The 15,499-nt window shown below is 33.3% G+C and overlaps 2 protein-coding genes across 3 annotated transcripts; one reads left to right on the top strand and one right to left on the bottom strand.

Moving 5' to 3' along the window:
- Nucleotides 1-2,515: 2,515 nt before the first annotated feature.
- Nucleotides 2,516-6,416, top strand: LOC146954893 (eukaryotic translation initiation factor 3 subunit E). Its single transcript, XM_085718961.1, has 7 exons — nucleotides 2,516-2,920; nucleotides 4,163-4,390; nucleotides 4,490-4,611; nucleotides 4,834-5,053; nucleotides 5,210-5,352; nucleotides 5,635-5,772; nucleotides 6,089-6,416. Exons 1-7 carry the CDS (start codon nucleotides 2,558-2,560, stop codon nucleotides 6,186-6,188), a joined length of 1,314 nt encoding a protein of 437 aa, XP_085575087.1. The 5' UTR covers nucleotides 2,516-2,557; the 3' UTR covers nucleotides 6,189-6,416.
- A 1,726-nt stretch (nucleotides 6,417-8,142) lies between these two features.
- LOC146954892 (protein IQ-DOMAIN 12-like) lies at nucleotides 8,143-10,821 on the bottom strand. 2 transcript variants are annotated; one of them, XM_085718946.1, is made up of 5 exons: nucleotides 10,498-10,821; nucleotides 10,091-10,381; nucleotides 9,429-9,650; nucleotides 9,003-9,134; nucleotides 8,143-8,890 (listed from the first exon to the last, which is right to left on the bottom strand). In XM_085718946.1, exons 1-5 carry the CDS (start codon nucleotides 10,561-10,563, stop codon nucleotides 8,498-8,500), a joined length of 1,104 nt encoding a protein of 367 aa, XP_085575072.1. In that variant the 5' UTR covers nucleotides 10,564-10,821; the 3' UTR covers nucleotides 8,143-8,497. The 2 variants fall into 2 exon arrangements, with proteins under 2 accessions (XP_085575072.1, XP_085575078.1); XM_085718952.1 differs by having other exon boundaries at nucleotides 10,091-10,378.
- Nucleotides 10,822-15,499: the final 4,678 nt, after the last annotated feature.

Below are 15,499 nucleotides of genomic sequence, written 5' to 3'. Positions count from 1 at the left end.
TGGTCCCTGCACTTTGTAAAAATATTGGTATTGGTCCCTCTGCTAACTTTCTATTAAAAAAAACACAAAACTAACTGAGTGCCACGTGGCCCAATCATTTCACGCCACGTGGCACCAATACCAATATTTTTACAAAGTGCAGGGACCAATACCAATATTTTTACAAAGTGCAGGGACCAATACCAATAGTTTTGTGTTTATTTTAACAGAAAATTAACAGAGGGACCAATACCAATATTTTTACAAAGTGCAGGGACCAATTCCAAACAAAAAAAAGTGCAAGGACCAATGCCAAAATCTGATGAAAGTGCAGGGACTAAAGGCATATTTAAGCCTTGAATTAGAAACCAAGACCTCTAAATTTTTCTGCTTTTGTTGGTAGGTCTAAGAAACAAGTTTTCAATTTTGTCCAAGATAGGGTGTGGAAGAAGCTGAGAGGTTGGAAAGAAAAATTTCTATCAACTGCTGGGAGAGAAGTTTTGATCAAATCAGTGGTTCAAGCTATTCCTACGTATGTAATGAGCTGTTTTCTACTTCCGATGGGTTTGTGTGAGCATATTGAAAGTATGATTAGTAAGTTCTGGTGGGGTAGCAGACAAGGTGAGCGTAAAATTCATTGGATTAAATGGGAGACATTATGTAAGGAAAAAAAAGAAAGGCGGAATAGGTTTTCGAACATTTCATGAGTTTAACCTTGCAATGTTGTCTAAACAAGGTTGGCGTATTATGCACAACGATGACTTATTGATCTCACAATGTCTGAAAGCAAAGTATTTTCCTATAAGCAATTTCTTGAAAGCTTCAACTGGTTACTGCCCGAGTTATACATGGAGAAGTATTTTGCAAGCACGAGTGGATGTTATTGAGAAAGCTGGTCTTTGGAGAGTAGGAGACGGTCGTCTAATTAATGTATGGGAGGATAATTGGCTTCCTTATCAAAATGGGCACAAGATTTGGTCCCCTAAACCTCCTAATTGTGATATTATGTTTGTCTCAGATCTCATTCACCATGATATTCGATGTTGGAATGCTCCTTTAATTAATGAAATTTTTCTCCCTTTTGAGGCCCAACAAATTCTTTAATTGCTAATTTCTTTCTCACAATTGCAAGACGAATTTGTGTGGGGTGCTTCACGGTCAACTATTTTTTCTGTGAAGAGTTCATACCATTTCTTAAAGGCAAGGCGTGAAGCAGATGGCTCACATAACTCGATGCAGGACAACAATCACCAAGTGTGGAAAAAACTATGGAAAATAAAAAGTATTCCAAGACACATCCACTTTTCTTGGAGGATTCTACATGAAAAACTACCAGTAAAAAATGATCTTTTTAAAAAAGGAATAAGTAGCGATAAATTGTGTGTTTTTTGTGGGGAACATAATGAGACAATTTCACACTTCTTTATGGAGTGTCATTGGTCAAAACAGATATGGTTTGCTTCCTCTTTAGGTCTGGTATTTAATTCGCATGACTCCAGGTATGTTCATTTTCATAAGTGGTTGGAGGAAAATATTATTGATGTCGATGAGGATATTATAGTCCATGTTTTGGCCTTGTGTTATGAGATATGGTGTGCCAGAAACAAGAAATGTTTTGAGGGGACTGATGTTGATGTGGCTACCACTGTTCAAAAGGCACAAAGATCTATTGTGAATTTTTAGAGTGCTAGTACGGTGTTGGTGGAGACCCTAAGTGGAGGTCCAATTTTGCCAATATCCGATGTTCATTGAACACCTCCTTTTAGTGGTTTCTATAAACTTAATGTTGATGCAGCAAGTCCGATAGAGGGTGATAAGTGGGGTATTGGTGCTGTGGTGAGAGATAATGAAGGTGTTGTCGTTGGTGCTAGTTGCTGGCAAGTCTTTTCATCACCAGATTCAGAGGTTGTAGAAGCATTAACTATGCAGAAGGGTTTGGAATTTGCAAAAGACATGTCTTTTCTGAATCTTATAGCAGAATCAGATGCTTCTAATGTGGTTTTAGCGTTGAATGCTCACCAACAATCTCCAAACTATGTTGGATCAATTATTCGAGATTGTATTAGTTTTAAGGGTAGTTTTCGTAGTTTAAATTTTTCGCATGTTAGGCGTGAAACCAAACCAATATGCTCATTATTTAGCAAAATATGCTCTTAAGAATTTAGATTGCATATAGATTGAAGAAACTCCGCCTTGTATTTCTGCAGTCTCGGCATTTGATTTATTGCCAGACTTTCATTAATGAAATTGTCTTTTAACGTCAAAAAAAAAAACCTCTAAATTTTTATTTTTGGTTAATTAACTGAGTGACTATAAATTCATTTCAAAAGCTAGATAAGTGGGAATGAATCAAAGAAGATTTAGCCCCCTAATGTAAAATGTAAAATGTAAAATTGCAAAAGAAAAATGTAAAATTGCAGTTTAGCCCCCTAATTTCTGAATTTTGTGATTTTGGACCCTTATTATTTCTTTTTCACCCCACTCAAAAAAACTTGGTCGTTTCGGATTACTAAACCCTAAAAAACCAAAGAGCTGCACATCCATCTCGCTGGTGGCCGCATCTGAAATCAGACGAAGAATGGCGGAATACGATCTAACACCGCGAATGGCACCAAATCTCGACCGTCATCTCGTCTTCCCACTCTTAGAGTTTCTTCAAGAGCGACAGTTATACGACGATAACCACATCCTTAAGGCTAAGATCGATCTATTAAACAACACAAACATGGTTGATTACGCTATGGACATTCACAAGACTCTTTACCAAACTGAAGATGTTCCTCAGGATATGGTTGAACGTAGGGCTGACGTTGTTGCTAGACTTAAGTCTCTTGAAGATGCTGCTGCTCCACTTGTGGCGTTTCTTCAGAATCCTGCTGCTGTTCAGGAATTGAGAGCTGATAAACATTACAATCTTCAGATGCTTAATGACAAATACCAGGTTTCATAAATAATCGCTTATTCTCATGAAATAATCTGTTTTTGATGATTGATAAGGTAGTAATTAATCAGAAATATTTGGTTTATAATCATGTAATGTGATGTGTTCTTTTTGGTTGTTAAGTGTATGTTTGGTTCTGCGCTGAGAAAAATTGATTGATTTTGAGTTAATTGATTCTGTAGAATTGTGTATGTTTGGTTCCACTTTTGGAGGAATCAAAATTGATTCTAGAGGTGTAGAATTCATTTTTGTATTGTTTGACTGAAAATAAGGAAGCTACAAAATGTAGCTTCAAGCACCTTTGTTTGGCATTTGGACATGAAAACAAACACATACTTTGACATTCTTCGTTGTGCATTGACAAGAATTGATTTTGGAAACTGAGTTGATGGTAATGGGATTTATGTGTAGACACATTCATGTAGAAGTGAATTGAATGATAAACTTGAGTGTAAAAATCAATTCTAAAATCTGTTACAATTTCTAGTTCAAGTAGAATCGTTTTTGGAAGCAAACTCAATTCTACTTTAGCGAAACCAAACATGTCAAAATCAATTCTACACATCTATAATCAATTTTGGCTCCTACAAAAGTGGAACCAAACATACACTAGGACTGCAATGTTGAGAATTATAACTTAGCTAAAATATAGGTTTTGTCTGAAAATTTTAGGTAAGTTTAGAATGCTAGGTGATTTAAGCTACCAACGGGTGGTGAGTAATCTTATAGTAAGGGGGTGTTTGGCAACAACTTAACTATGTGCTTATTAAAAAAATTGTTTATCACATGAGAGTTTATGTATTCTATAAGTTGTTTGTTTAATTGAAGATGGGACGAGAGACTCCACATAAGACATATAGTAACTATTTGTTGTTTAAAGTATCTTGTTCAGCTTATTTCATAAACGCAAAAACAGTTTATGGACATCATAAGCTCTTTCACCAGTACTTATGTCATAAGATAATCCTATATAAGTTCTTTCAAATGCCCTCAATATGCTCTCTTGCTAGTGAGGATCTAAAGATGTTATTGACTTAGATCTTAGATGATTTAACTCCTTATTGTTTCTAATAAAATACCACTTTTAGCCGAGATTGATACAATCATAGTAATGTAATATCCTCCCATTGTTTTTTTGGAATTTTATTTTTTTAGCATTTTTTTTTTTTATGTTGTTTTTCTTCTGGAAGTTCGAATTTTGTTGTATTTGAATTCTGACTTCTAAAAGGATGGATTCTACAGATTGGTCCTGCGCAGATAGAGGCATTATACCAATATGCCAAATTTCAGTTTGAATGTGGAAACTACTCTGGTGCTGCTGACTATCTTTACCAGTACAGAGCATTATGCACAAACAGCGAAAGGAGTTTGAATGCATTATGGGGAAAGCTGGCCGCTGAAGTATTGATGCAAAACTGGGATATTGCTCTGGAAGAGCTCAATCGCTTGAAGGAAATAATTGACTCAAAGGTTGTTTATCTGTTGATGTATTAAGTAGCACCACTTTCTTGCTTGTCATGCTGATGATATTAATAAATAATTAATTAATGTTGGTGAACATTTTTGCAGAATTTTTCATCACCTTTAAATCAGGTGCAAAGCAGAATATGGTTGATGCATTGGAGTCTGTTCATCTTTTTCAACCATGACAATGGAAGAACACAGATAATTGATCTGTTTAACCAGGACAAGTATGCATTGTCGACTTATTTTTCCTTCCCCCCCCCCCCCCCCCCCCCCCGGATGCCTTAATTTGTTTTTAATCAAAACAAATATTTAAATATTGTTTTTGTAGTTAATCTGCATAGTAGTTTTTCAATTGCATGCTTCCTCTCTCTGGGTGACTATTTCTTGCATGTTCTAGGTTTAGTATTTTAAATGTTGCTTTGTCTGATGTATGATATCATGTCCAGGTATCTTAATGCTATCCAAACCAGTGCTCCACACCTTTTGCGATACTTGGCCACAGCATTTATTGTCAACAAGCGCAGGAGGCCTCAATTCAAAGATTTTATAAAAGTTATTCAACAAGAGCAGAATTCATATAAGGACCCCATTACTGAGTTTCTGGCTTGTGTTTATGTCAACTATGACTTCGATGGCGCACAAAAGAAGATGAGGGAGTGTGAAGAAGTAAGTTCTCTTTCTGTTGTCTAGCTAATAAATGTCAACTATTGAAGTGACGTAAATTTTAATGTGTTCGTTTTTTTTATTTTATTTGTGTCCTTATTAGGTATTTGCTTCACCTCTTTGTTGATTATAATATGCTTACCATTTGCAAAAATGCAGGTAATTCTCAATGATCCCTTCCTTGGTAAACGAGTTGAAGAAAGCAACTTCTCAACTGTACCATTAAGGGACGAGTTCCTTGAAAATGCTAGGCTGTTTATTTTTGAGACCTACTGCAGGATACATCAACGAATTGACATGGGGTATGTACCTAATATCTGCTACAAATGTCGTACTACCGTTGGGTTTAACAACTTTTATATAAGCCTCTCTTGTTCACCTGGAAAAACAGGCCTCAACTTCTGTGCCATTGATCTTTGATAGTCTATTGAAATCAAATGCACAAAATAAGAGTCGTGTTTTTTCTATTGTCTCTGTGATTTTTACTTAATTGATGATTCTCTCTGGTCTGGTCTACTTTACATGCCACACAACTAATTTTTTTACTATAGGGTTGCTCAATTGCTGATATTTCTTTTGAACAGTGTACTTGCTGAGAAGCTAAATTTGAATTACGAGGAGGCTGAGAGATGGATTGTGAATCTCATCCGTGGCTCAAAGCTTGATGCCAAAATTGACTCTGAAACTGGAACCGTTATCATGGAACCCAACCATCCAAATGTGTAAGTTGACTTTGTTACCCGACTTGATAAATAAGGGCTTTTATAGTCTTATGGCTTTCTACCTTATTAACTTATGGGGCACTCACATTTTAGACTGAAAGTGTGTCCAAGTATCCCACACAACACTGGCACTTGTAGTTGCATATTATCACTTCTATTTTCTAAAATTATTATTGGTTTCTTGTGTCAGTTCGGTGTAGTGTCCAGATTTCATGTCTATGTTTCAAAGGACTATTAATATTAGAACTAGTATTCTGGTTTTATCCTTTTTCCTTTGTTTCTAGGATCCTTAATTTTTGAATTGCTTCATGTCCAGGTATGAGCAGCTGATAGACCATACAAAGGCCCTTAATGTCCGTACTTACAAGTTGGTCACTCAACTTCTGGAACAAGCACAAGCTCAGGCAGCTCGTTAAACTGTCTAGGTAGACTGTTTGACTGAGGAGAGTGTTTGTTCTATCTTCCCCGGATGCATCATTTTGTTTTTTTGCTATTTAGATTGCATTCAAATTCATGGGATGTAACCTTACTTGAAGGTTGTTTTTCTGATAACTCCTATTGTTTTAACTGTCAATGTAGACATGTAGTATTTATAACTACCATTTTGTTTAATACACGTAATGAATATCATCATTTCAGCTGTAGGAATACGTCATTCACCATATTTTTTTACGAGTTTGTCTGCTGCGATTTTCGGCTGCAGAAGCCGCCACTGCAAAATTCAACTCACCAGAGCTCAACTCTGCACTGCAATTCTGCTAAATTAACTTGATTTACAATACATAAATTTTTTTCTTACATGAAACCTATGACCAATCACATAGATTTTGTACTGTTTCTGCATTTTGGTACTTCAAATTTTAAGTGTCTATTAAATTAGCCCTTCCATGAGGATTAGGGCTCTTCCCAAAAATTGTGTTTTGCAAATTTGGGAATCGTCTCACTATCCCAACCAAAACAAGTCCATGTGCCCTACCTGAATTCCAATTCCACCTCTGGCAATAGGTACTTTAACACCATTCATTGGCCAAGGCAAAGCAAAGTCACCATTATCACAAACAACGAATTCTTCACCAAGACCAAAACGTTAAAATTATTCGTGCATTGGAACTTCGAAAAGAATGTGCGAAGTCCTTTGAACCTAGCGTGTTCAATGAAACTTCTAAGATATTAAAAACTCATGTCCTCCACATTAACAAAGTAATTTGCATAGACATGGTTTTTTTTTAATGGAACTTGGTGAAAATTGGAAAAAGTTTAACGAAATTAAAGTTTTGTAATAGCAAATTCAGCTTGCATCTGCTCAACTATTTTTGTTGTTGTTTACCAATTATTGTAAAAATTGCTCAACTTGGAGCTTTTCAGAGTACAATTTCCCAGTAAATTTGTTACCAAACGTTCAGCTTTAATTTTACTACATCCGGTCCTATTTATAAGAGAAATTTAGATCAACAAAAGTTGATGTAACTGGTTAAAAAATGAGATCAAATATATTAACTTTTGTTGACCAACATATCTCTTATAAATAGGACCAGAAGGAGTAGTTCTTAATACGACGTTGTTGGAAAGTGGTGAGGAGATTAATTGTTGATAAAGGAGCTTTTTGGTATAAAGTTCTGACAACCAAGTATGAGGAAGAAGGTGGCATTAGGCATGGTGGGTCCAGACATCAGTGTAGTGGAAAGAGCATTTTGCAAGCTATTATAGTAAAGTTAAAATTACATTGTAATTCCAAGTTATAAGGGGAGTATTGAATAAAGAAAAGCGAGGTTTGATTTTGAGAGAATATGAGTTGAGCCCGGGCTGCCTGTAAAGTTCTTGAATTACAAGCAAGACATTGATTTAACAATGAATTTGAGAAAGAAAAAAAAACGTTTCCTAAAGAAACAATTTTAAGGAATACAAGCAAAGACGAGCATTCACATATTCAAGGAGACAAGGTATTGGAGTCGGACTCGGATCTTGTTCCTAGAATGTTAAATGAGGAAAATTACTCTCCAGCAGAGATCATTGATTATCCTGATCCAGATTTCAATAATTTTGAGAAGGACACAGCAGATGATTGTTTTACTGTTAATCAATCATGGGCAACTTTTTAATCCACTGATGCTATGCCAAGATTTTATGCGAACTTCTATTCTTCGAATGCTTAATGTTTGTGATAGAGGTTGATCTAGACAATGGTAGGAGGTGATTCTTGTTGGAATTATTAATAATATTGTCCAGTTGGTATAGTATAGTCAGGGCTTCCAATGATAAAGTAAGTACAAATGTATAGTAATAACAAATATGCTTTCTAAATAGTAGTTATAAACTCCATTGCTTTTCTTTAATATTTTCAAAATAAAGCAGTGTGAGATATGAATCACATGGAGGGAAATTCCAATCAAATTTCTTCAATACAATACATAATTATTTTAGCAGATTATCAGATGGAAATCTTCAATGACAGTATGACACCAAACTCATATAAACAAATGAAGAATACAATGGAGAAAGATCGAATAAAAATAAGCTGTATACACATTTTAGACATGTATTATGTACTCACTAGTAACATTTCTCTTCTCAAAAACCAAGAAAAAAAATCCGTTAAAAGAAAAACGTAATGGTCAGACTCATTCATAAAACACTTCATATATGCATGTGAAGATTTTCAAAAGTTGAGGAACCATGCACGAAATGAGCTTGTTAAGTAGTTTTTCGCAACACCCTTGAGTTGATTTTAGAAATTCATGCATTGGTGCTCATTCTGATTTGAACACACATCTGAAAATCCTGTTCTTAGCCTTGGTGTGCTCATAGACCTTACTTTTGCTTTGCTAGATTCAGTCACAGCCATGTATTTCGGAAAAACTGGAGAATTTGGCATGGAACTCTCATCTCCGATTGAACTTCTTTTTACATGAGAAAATGATTTTCTTTGGACTGAAACTTGTGATGTCAATCCTTCTTGTACTTCATTTCTTATTGTGATATTTGAAGGATGAGCTGGTTTATAAAGAACATCCCAGTTACATGTTTCTTTATGTAGCCACTCTCCTAGAGTACGACAATTATCTTCACCAAATTCTTTGTTGTGCAACGATTCTTCCACCATTTGGGAAAACATTCTTTCCTAAAATATATACATTACACGGTTATTTTTTAGTATATGACATGAAAAAAGAAAGGTTCAATTTTCAAATTATTTGATTATTTTATGTTTATGTGAAATGATATGCGATTACCTTTTGCGAAGAAGAGTATTGTCTCATGCGGTCTCTTTTGATAATAGCCTCTTGCTTTCTTAACCATATGGCTTCAATGTCTTCTTTCGAGTGTGAGCTACAATTCCAAGTTCTTTGACTATGGAGCTCAGGCTGCAAAAATTCTTGAGTTGATTATATATCATGAGGGTTGCTCAAATTCAATATTAGAGATGTAATTAGTTAGCATCCACACAACAAAGGCGTAATTAGCTAGTAGTTAGTTAAGACTTAAAAGTTTATTGACGGTTTGTTACTAACTTAATCTCTATATAAGTGATTTAAACATACATTCTAGTTATCAATACATTTTCTATTTTACTTGTTCTACTTTTATCTTAGCCATAGCTTCCATCTAGCTTATGATACAAAATTTATTCAACTGTAACATAAATGTGACACATTTACCTTAAGTTCATTCTCTTCTATCTTTTTCTTTTGCTTTGGAAACTGTTTTATATGGTCATTTTCTTCCTTTTTATGGCTGCTTCTTTCCTGGATTTGCTTCTGAATTTTTGCATTTGAGGGAATATTCTTCAAAGTTCTGGACACTTGACGCCTAACAGCTTCACCGCGAATTATGGCTTGAAGTCTTATAACTCCCTTCAATGCTCTTAATGCTTTCCTAGCCTGTTACATTAATTACCAAATTATAATTCAAGATCAAGTGAATTTATAAGTACTTAATTACTATTTTGTTAGCCAACTAAAAGTTAGACAAACAATTATAGTTTCATTTTCTGTATACATTTTAAAAATACTGAGTTGAAAATTTTGAAGTTTTGAAACCAATCTGCACTAGAATTCACTAAAATTGAAATCAAATTATAGCTAATTTGCAACACTTATTGCTAGACACCCTTTTCCTTTCGTATAAAGTTCATCCATCTCCTTACCTATATGGACAATTATATTACTAAAATAAAAGGAATCTAAAACAAGATTTCATGCAAAAATTGGAATGAATCTAACCTTAAGCACTATCCAATTCTTGCTAACAACAAACCTAAAATATTAAAAAATTCAATGATCAATACTACAAAAGAAGAAACAGGTTGTAGGAAGCTCACAAGATGCGCACGGTAGACACTTTGAATCTTGATGGCAGCCAAACTTCTGTCTCCCTTGGATAGATACGAATAAGAACGAGAGTCGCCACCTGTGAGCTTCACAACCTCAGCAGCAGCATGTGCAGCAGCAATTGCAGCCTCTGCAGCAGATGCTGTTGCAATAGCCACAGCCAATGCATGCTTTCTCTGTTCTTCACTTGCTTCAATCAATGTTCTGTTTGAAGCTGTAATTTTGGAGTATAATAGCTTTTGTTTAATCCTTGCAAATCTCCACCCACATTTCTTTTGCTTCTAGATGATATTATACAAAGAAATATTAACCAAATATACATTTATGATTTATAGTACTAATTGTAAGACAATAACAACAATATATAAGAAAATTTAGACATGTATGTATCTCTTACTTTGTCCTTTGACTCAGAAATGAATAGACTTTTCACCCATCCAAACCAGCTCTTCCTCTTTGCCATCAAGATTTTTCACATACCATTTTTATTCATCAAACACATCCTATACTTGATGATATTTCAAACTCACAAGTGTGATTCTTTGTTCTTTGTGCGTGTCAACAAAATTTATAGCCTTTTATGAATAATTTGGTTTAGCATTGAGTACCTACTACCATGTAGTATAATAATATAAGCTCATAATGAGAAAAGAGAAGAAAGAGCTGCATTGGGAAAGCCATAATTATGGATGATTCTTGTAATGATGTGGTCAATGTAGTTGGCCTCTTTAGATGACTCATGGTTGCTTTAAAGATAAACTTCGATAAACACTAATGGGGTCACTATTGCTACTGTCCATTTGATATGTTTGATTTGCCACTCTAACTAAAATACCTTTTGCTAGCCAAGTGATTAGGACCTCTTCCTCTAACAATCAAAGAATTAACATAAAACAAAAAATAACTTTTATTTTCCATTTTCGGTGGACTATTGTTATAACTGGAAAAAGATGGGACACTTAGAATTTAAGTAAATATATTTTTTTTAACAAACAAAAATGGTATACATAAACAAAATTAGGAAATCTCCGAAGTACAAGGTGTGCCTAAGAAATTCCTAAAGAAACATCAAAACAATGTTACACAACAGTTAGTCAATGCCCAAACATAACCAATGGTTTGACCACCACGAAGTAAAGCCAAAAACAAAGTTTGTGTTACTAGACTTCATCCACCATAAAGAATAATGTTTTACTTTATCTATGAAGCTTTTGACATTAGTAAACAATCTATTGTTACGATCATTCCATATAGTCCATGAAATTTAAGTAAACAATCTATGGAATTTAAGTAAATAATAATAATTAAAATTATAATAATACATAACAAAATTTAAACTTATAACATGCTGTATATTCTTTATGACTCAAAAACTTGTAACATGATATATAACCTAAAATTGGGCAATCTTTTGTCATCATAAATTCTTAAAAAAATTTGGGTGGTATTTGCCTATTTTAAAGTGATAGCTCATGGTGAAGTAGCATATCATGATATAGCAAATTTGAGAAGAGATCTTTGAAATGTTACATAAATGTTTGTCTGCACACTTGTGGTGAAGTAGTAATATTTGGAGTTTTCTTTGTTAGCTTTCTAATTTTATTATCACATGGTATGGTAGGATACGATATATAACCGGCCCGATGCTTTCGGCTAAGGGGGCATTATCTCATTTGCATTAATAATGCTTCATGGTGAAATTTGAAAAAATGATAGCATTTGAGAGCGACCTATCAAATTCAAAACACACAAGACTAATTCGCCTATATTATCAATAATGCGTATATTACCCATAGTTGGCACTTATCAGTAACTTTAATCATCTCTACTCCCTCTCTTCATTTTTAGTTTTCGTTTTATGCCTTTTCTTTACATATTAATACAACCAATAAATTTTGTGGAGGGGAAGAGAGGGAAGAACTTGGGAAAACAAGGGCAAGTGAAAGAAATAAAGAACATTGGAAGGGGTGAGTTTCGTGGGTTTCATTTTTCTTTAAAACACAGAAGTCTCTTTAATTGAGGAACTACACAATTGTATTGGAGGAAGATTTATATAAATTCTTCAAAGTTAATCTATGTTGTTATAATGTATGATGTTTTTAAAATTAAAAATATATTATTTTTTTTTTGAGAGAAAAAATATATTAATTATAAGCATAAATTTACCATTCTTTAAAAAATTACTCTTTTAAAAAATATATAACATTTCTCCATTTTTATCTATATTTCCCACCCACAAAGCCATCTCTTCCACTATGCTCCAAACTCCCAAACAAAACCTAAATGTGTGTATCTCTAGTTGTTAGTTTTGGAGACAAAATGTGAGGACATATGTCAATCAATAATTGAATATTGATTTGTTACATTGTGGAAGTCTAATCGCTTCCGCTAAACTCAATGACAACCTCTCTTTTGTATAGGTATGTGAATACGAGTTAAAATTTTATCGAATAAACTTGCATATTTTTTGGGTACAAATTAAACTAATATTGTCAGCTAGTTGGTTGTAATTGGTGATGACAAATACGTCATTGGAAAATATTCGCATAAGAGAAATTTTACATTTTAGATTCATTCAAAATTTATTTTTTAAATTCATTAAATAAATAATGTATCTAATATGTATTAGAAACTAAATACATCATTTATTAAATCAACCTTAAAAAGTAATTTATATAACAAGATATTTTGACTTCACCAAAATTCTTTGTTAAATTCACATACTTGAATTTTATATACAAATTCTGGTCCCAATTTCTCTATGGTACTTGATGTTAGCACGTTTTTGACTTCAGATAATTGAGAATTTAAGCGCAAGGCTGACTGGGTCCATACATAAACACGGGGTACTAATAAGGTGACTTTAGAGCTGTTTTTGGTTTAATCAAACCTTTTTAATTTCTTTTCCACAATTTGTCTAACAAAATGAGAAAAAGAGTGACTTTCGCGCTGTTTCTATGTCCCAACAAGGTGTTCATTATGAGAAAGATTCAACAAACTTTACTATTTTATTTTATCTTATATGATTCACAAAGTATCTCACTCGGTCTTTTAAGTTAGATGTTCGTAACATTTGTCCTCGTGAGTTTAGCTCATTTGTCAAGAACAATGCATAAAGTATGCAAGATCTAAAGTTCACCACAAAAAAAGAAAGATGTTTGTAACATGTTATTCCTCCCGTCTCAAATTATACAAAATCGCATTAAGAAAAAAGTTTGTCTCCAATTATTAATCGTTTTACAATACCAATGAAAGATTAATATTACTTTTCTATTATACTCTCAACTAGTATTTATTATTCTCTCGTCTTTCAATTATTTAATTTATTTATTTATTTTTTCCATACCATTTATTAAGGACAATTTTGCTAAACAACTAATATTATCCATTTTCCATACAATTACATTCCTTAATACGTGTTAAAAGTCAAAAGCACTTATGATTTTGGACTGAAGGAGTAATTACTTAAGTTGTTTTGCAATAAATTGGTCTTTTAAGTCATAAAATATTTTCACCATTATCCTCTTTTCATCAAACTCAATTAAAAAATGTTTATGTGGATGTCTAATACTAAGTTGGTGTGTCCAAATTCACTGTTCTCAAAGCTAGAGAGTTCTTAGGTGTATCATTTAGTATTAGCTTGAAACAAAATTGTTCGATTACTTGATATATAACTGTTAGTACATTTCTCTTTTGTAGTGTTTTGCATGATATAAAAATTAAAACTATAATAAATAGGATAAATTAGGTTTGAGGTATTTTGAACTTATCTCCCTCATTAATTAAGGGCTAAACACCCATATTATTAATTAAAAATAACTGATTTTGAAACACAAAAGAAGATCAAGTTTTTAAGGAAGAATGAGTTTATGTATCGATACATACATCTTCATGATCCGTTACATACTGAATCATGTGTTGTAAAAATTGGTTGGGGGTTTCTATGTATAGGTATACATTTCGTGATCTGATACATACCGAAAGAATTTTTGAAAAATTCAACTTTCATGTATCGGTCCATGTATTCCATGATCTGATACCTAATAGGCTAAATCTCCACTTTTCAAAAACAGAAATGTTCTTGTATCGATACATGGTGCACATGGATTGCTGCATACTGATACTTCTTAATTGTATTCTCTAAAATCAAAACAAAATTTCAACTACAAAATTTTCAATCTTTTATACCTTTTTAACAGTATAAAAAGAATTTACGCATCTTTTAATAAAAAATAAATATAGTATAAAAAAATATACAAGTGTTCTTCATCATTTTATTCCAACCTTCACTACTACAAAAATGATATTTTACATCGGTTGAAATCGACATCGGAGGCCAACAGGTGGTGTTGACTTTTCACATCAGGTACTGAACCGTTGTGATAAGTCGTTTTCCACATCGGGCAGCAAATTACCGATTTCATATGTGATCAAATTATATATATTTTTTTGAAATAATGTGATCAAATTATCTAAAAACATAGGATTTTCACATCGGATGTACAGTTGCAACTGATTTCAAATACGTATAATTCACATCGGGTATAAGTTTCCTCGATGTGAATTCTCGTGACAACAAACACCGTTTAACACAATCCAAAACACTAACACAAAAACAATCCAAAAACGCAAACACAATACCGCAATCCAAAATACAAACACAATACCACAATCCAAAACAATAACACAAAAACAATCAACTTTTCTCATCAAATCATCACTATGCCTTCTCTATTCCACCAAAACACAAACACACTACCACAATCCAAAACTCTAACATAGAACTCAAATGGTTATTACTACTCGTACTACCTTACAACTTCATGGAAAAGTCACAAAATCTAGCACTTGATCCTCCTCTAGTTGACCAAATACAATACACAATAATCCTCATCCTCATTGCCTAAACTCACTAGCCAAATTCCCTATATACCTTTCATCATTCATATCTTCTACTTTCAACACAAATCCACCATCACTGATAAATTAATGTAAATGTTAATGTGTGCTAAAAGCACATATTAAGAAACCCAATGTTGTAATTTTATCTTAAACATAACTTATTGAATTATTTAAACATTTAAAGGGACATGATCCATCAATTAACATGTCCTAGACCATAAATACATAAATAACCCCAAAAAACAAAAATTATACTTCCAGTATTTGATTATCATTAGCACAAAGAATGTAGAGAAGGATAAAAATAAGACCAAAAGAAAAAGTGATTTTTTTTTTTTACAAGACTGGAGGGCAATGACCTGACCAGTATACCACAAAATCAAAACCCAACGGCTGATACAACAATACAGTACAAAGTGGTATGATACAAACAACAACTCTAAACAATCACTGCCACAGACAATCCAGCGAGCCCACGTATGAGCGCGAAACCGAAT

The sequence above is a fragment of the Medicago sativa genome, chromosome 1 (assembly GCF_051527215.1).
Source record: "Medicago sativa cultivar Bolivia chromosome 1, Bolivia_mono, whole genome shotgun sequence".
In the NCBI taxonomy this organism is placed as follows: domain Eukaryota; kingdom Viridiplantae; phylum Streptophyta; class Magnoliopsida; order Fabales; family Fabaceae; genus Medicago; species Medicago sativa.
The sequence above is the reverse complement of the archived record's forward strand: the minus strand, read 5'-3'. Positions and strand labels throughout refer to the sequence as shown.

Bases quoted from the DNA above. Each gene is read 5' to 3' on its own strand.
- LOC146954893 (XM_085718961.1), top strand. From the start codon at position 2,558: ATGGCGGAATACGATCTAACACCGCGAATGGCACCAAATCTCGACCGT. The intron at 5,054-5,209 runs GTAAGTTCTCTT...GCAAAAATGCAG, and splicing joins AGATGAGGGAGTGTGAAGAA to GTAATTCTCAATGATCCCTT. The intron at 5,353-5,634 runs GTATGTACCTAA...TCTTTTGAACAG, and splicing joins CATCAACGAATTGACATGGG to TGTACTTGCTGAGAAGCTAA.
- LOC146954892 (XM_085718946.1), bottom strand. From the start codon at position 10,563: ATGGCAAAGAGGAAGAGCTGGTTTGGATGGGTGAAAAGTCTATTCATT. The intron at 9,135-9,428 runs GTAAATGTGTCA...GAATTTTTGCAG, and splicing joins TAGAAGAGAATGAACTTAAG to CCTGAGCTCCATAGTCAAAG. The intron at 8,891-9,002 runs GTAATCGCATAT...TATATATTTTAG, and splicing joins AATACTCTTCTTCGCAAAAG to GAAAGAATGTTTTCCCAAAT.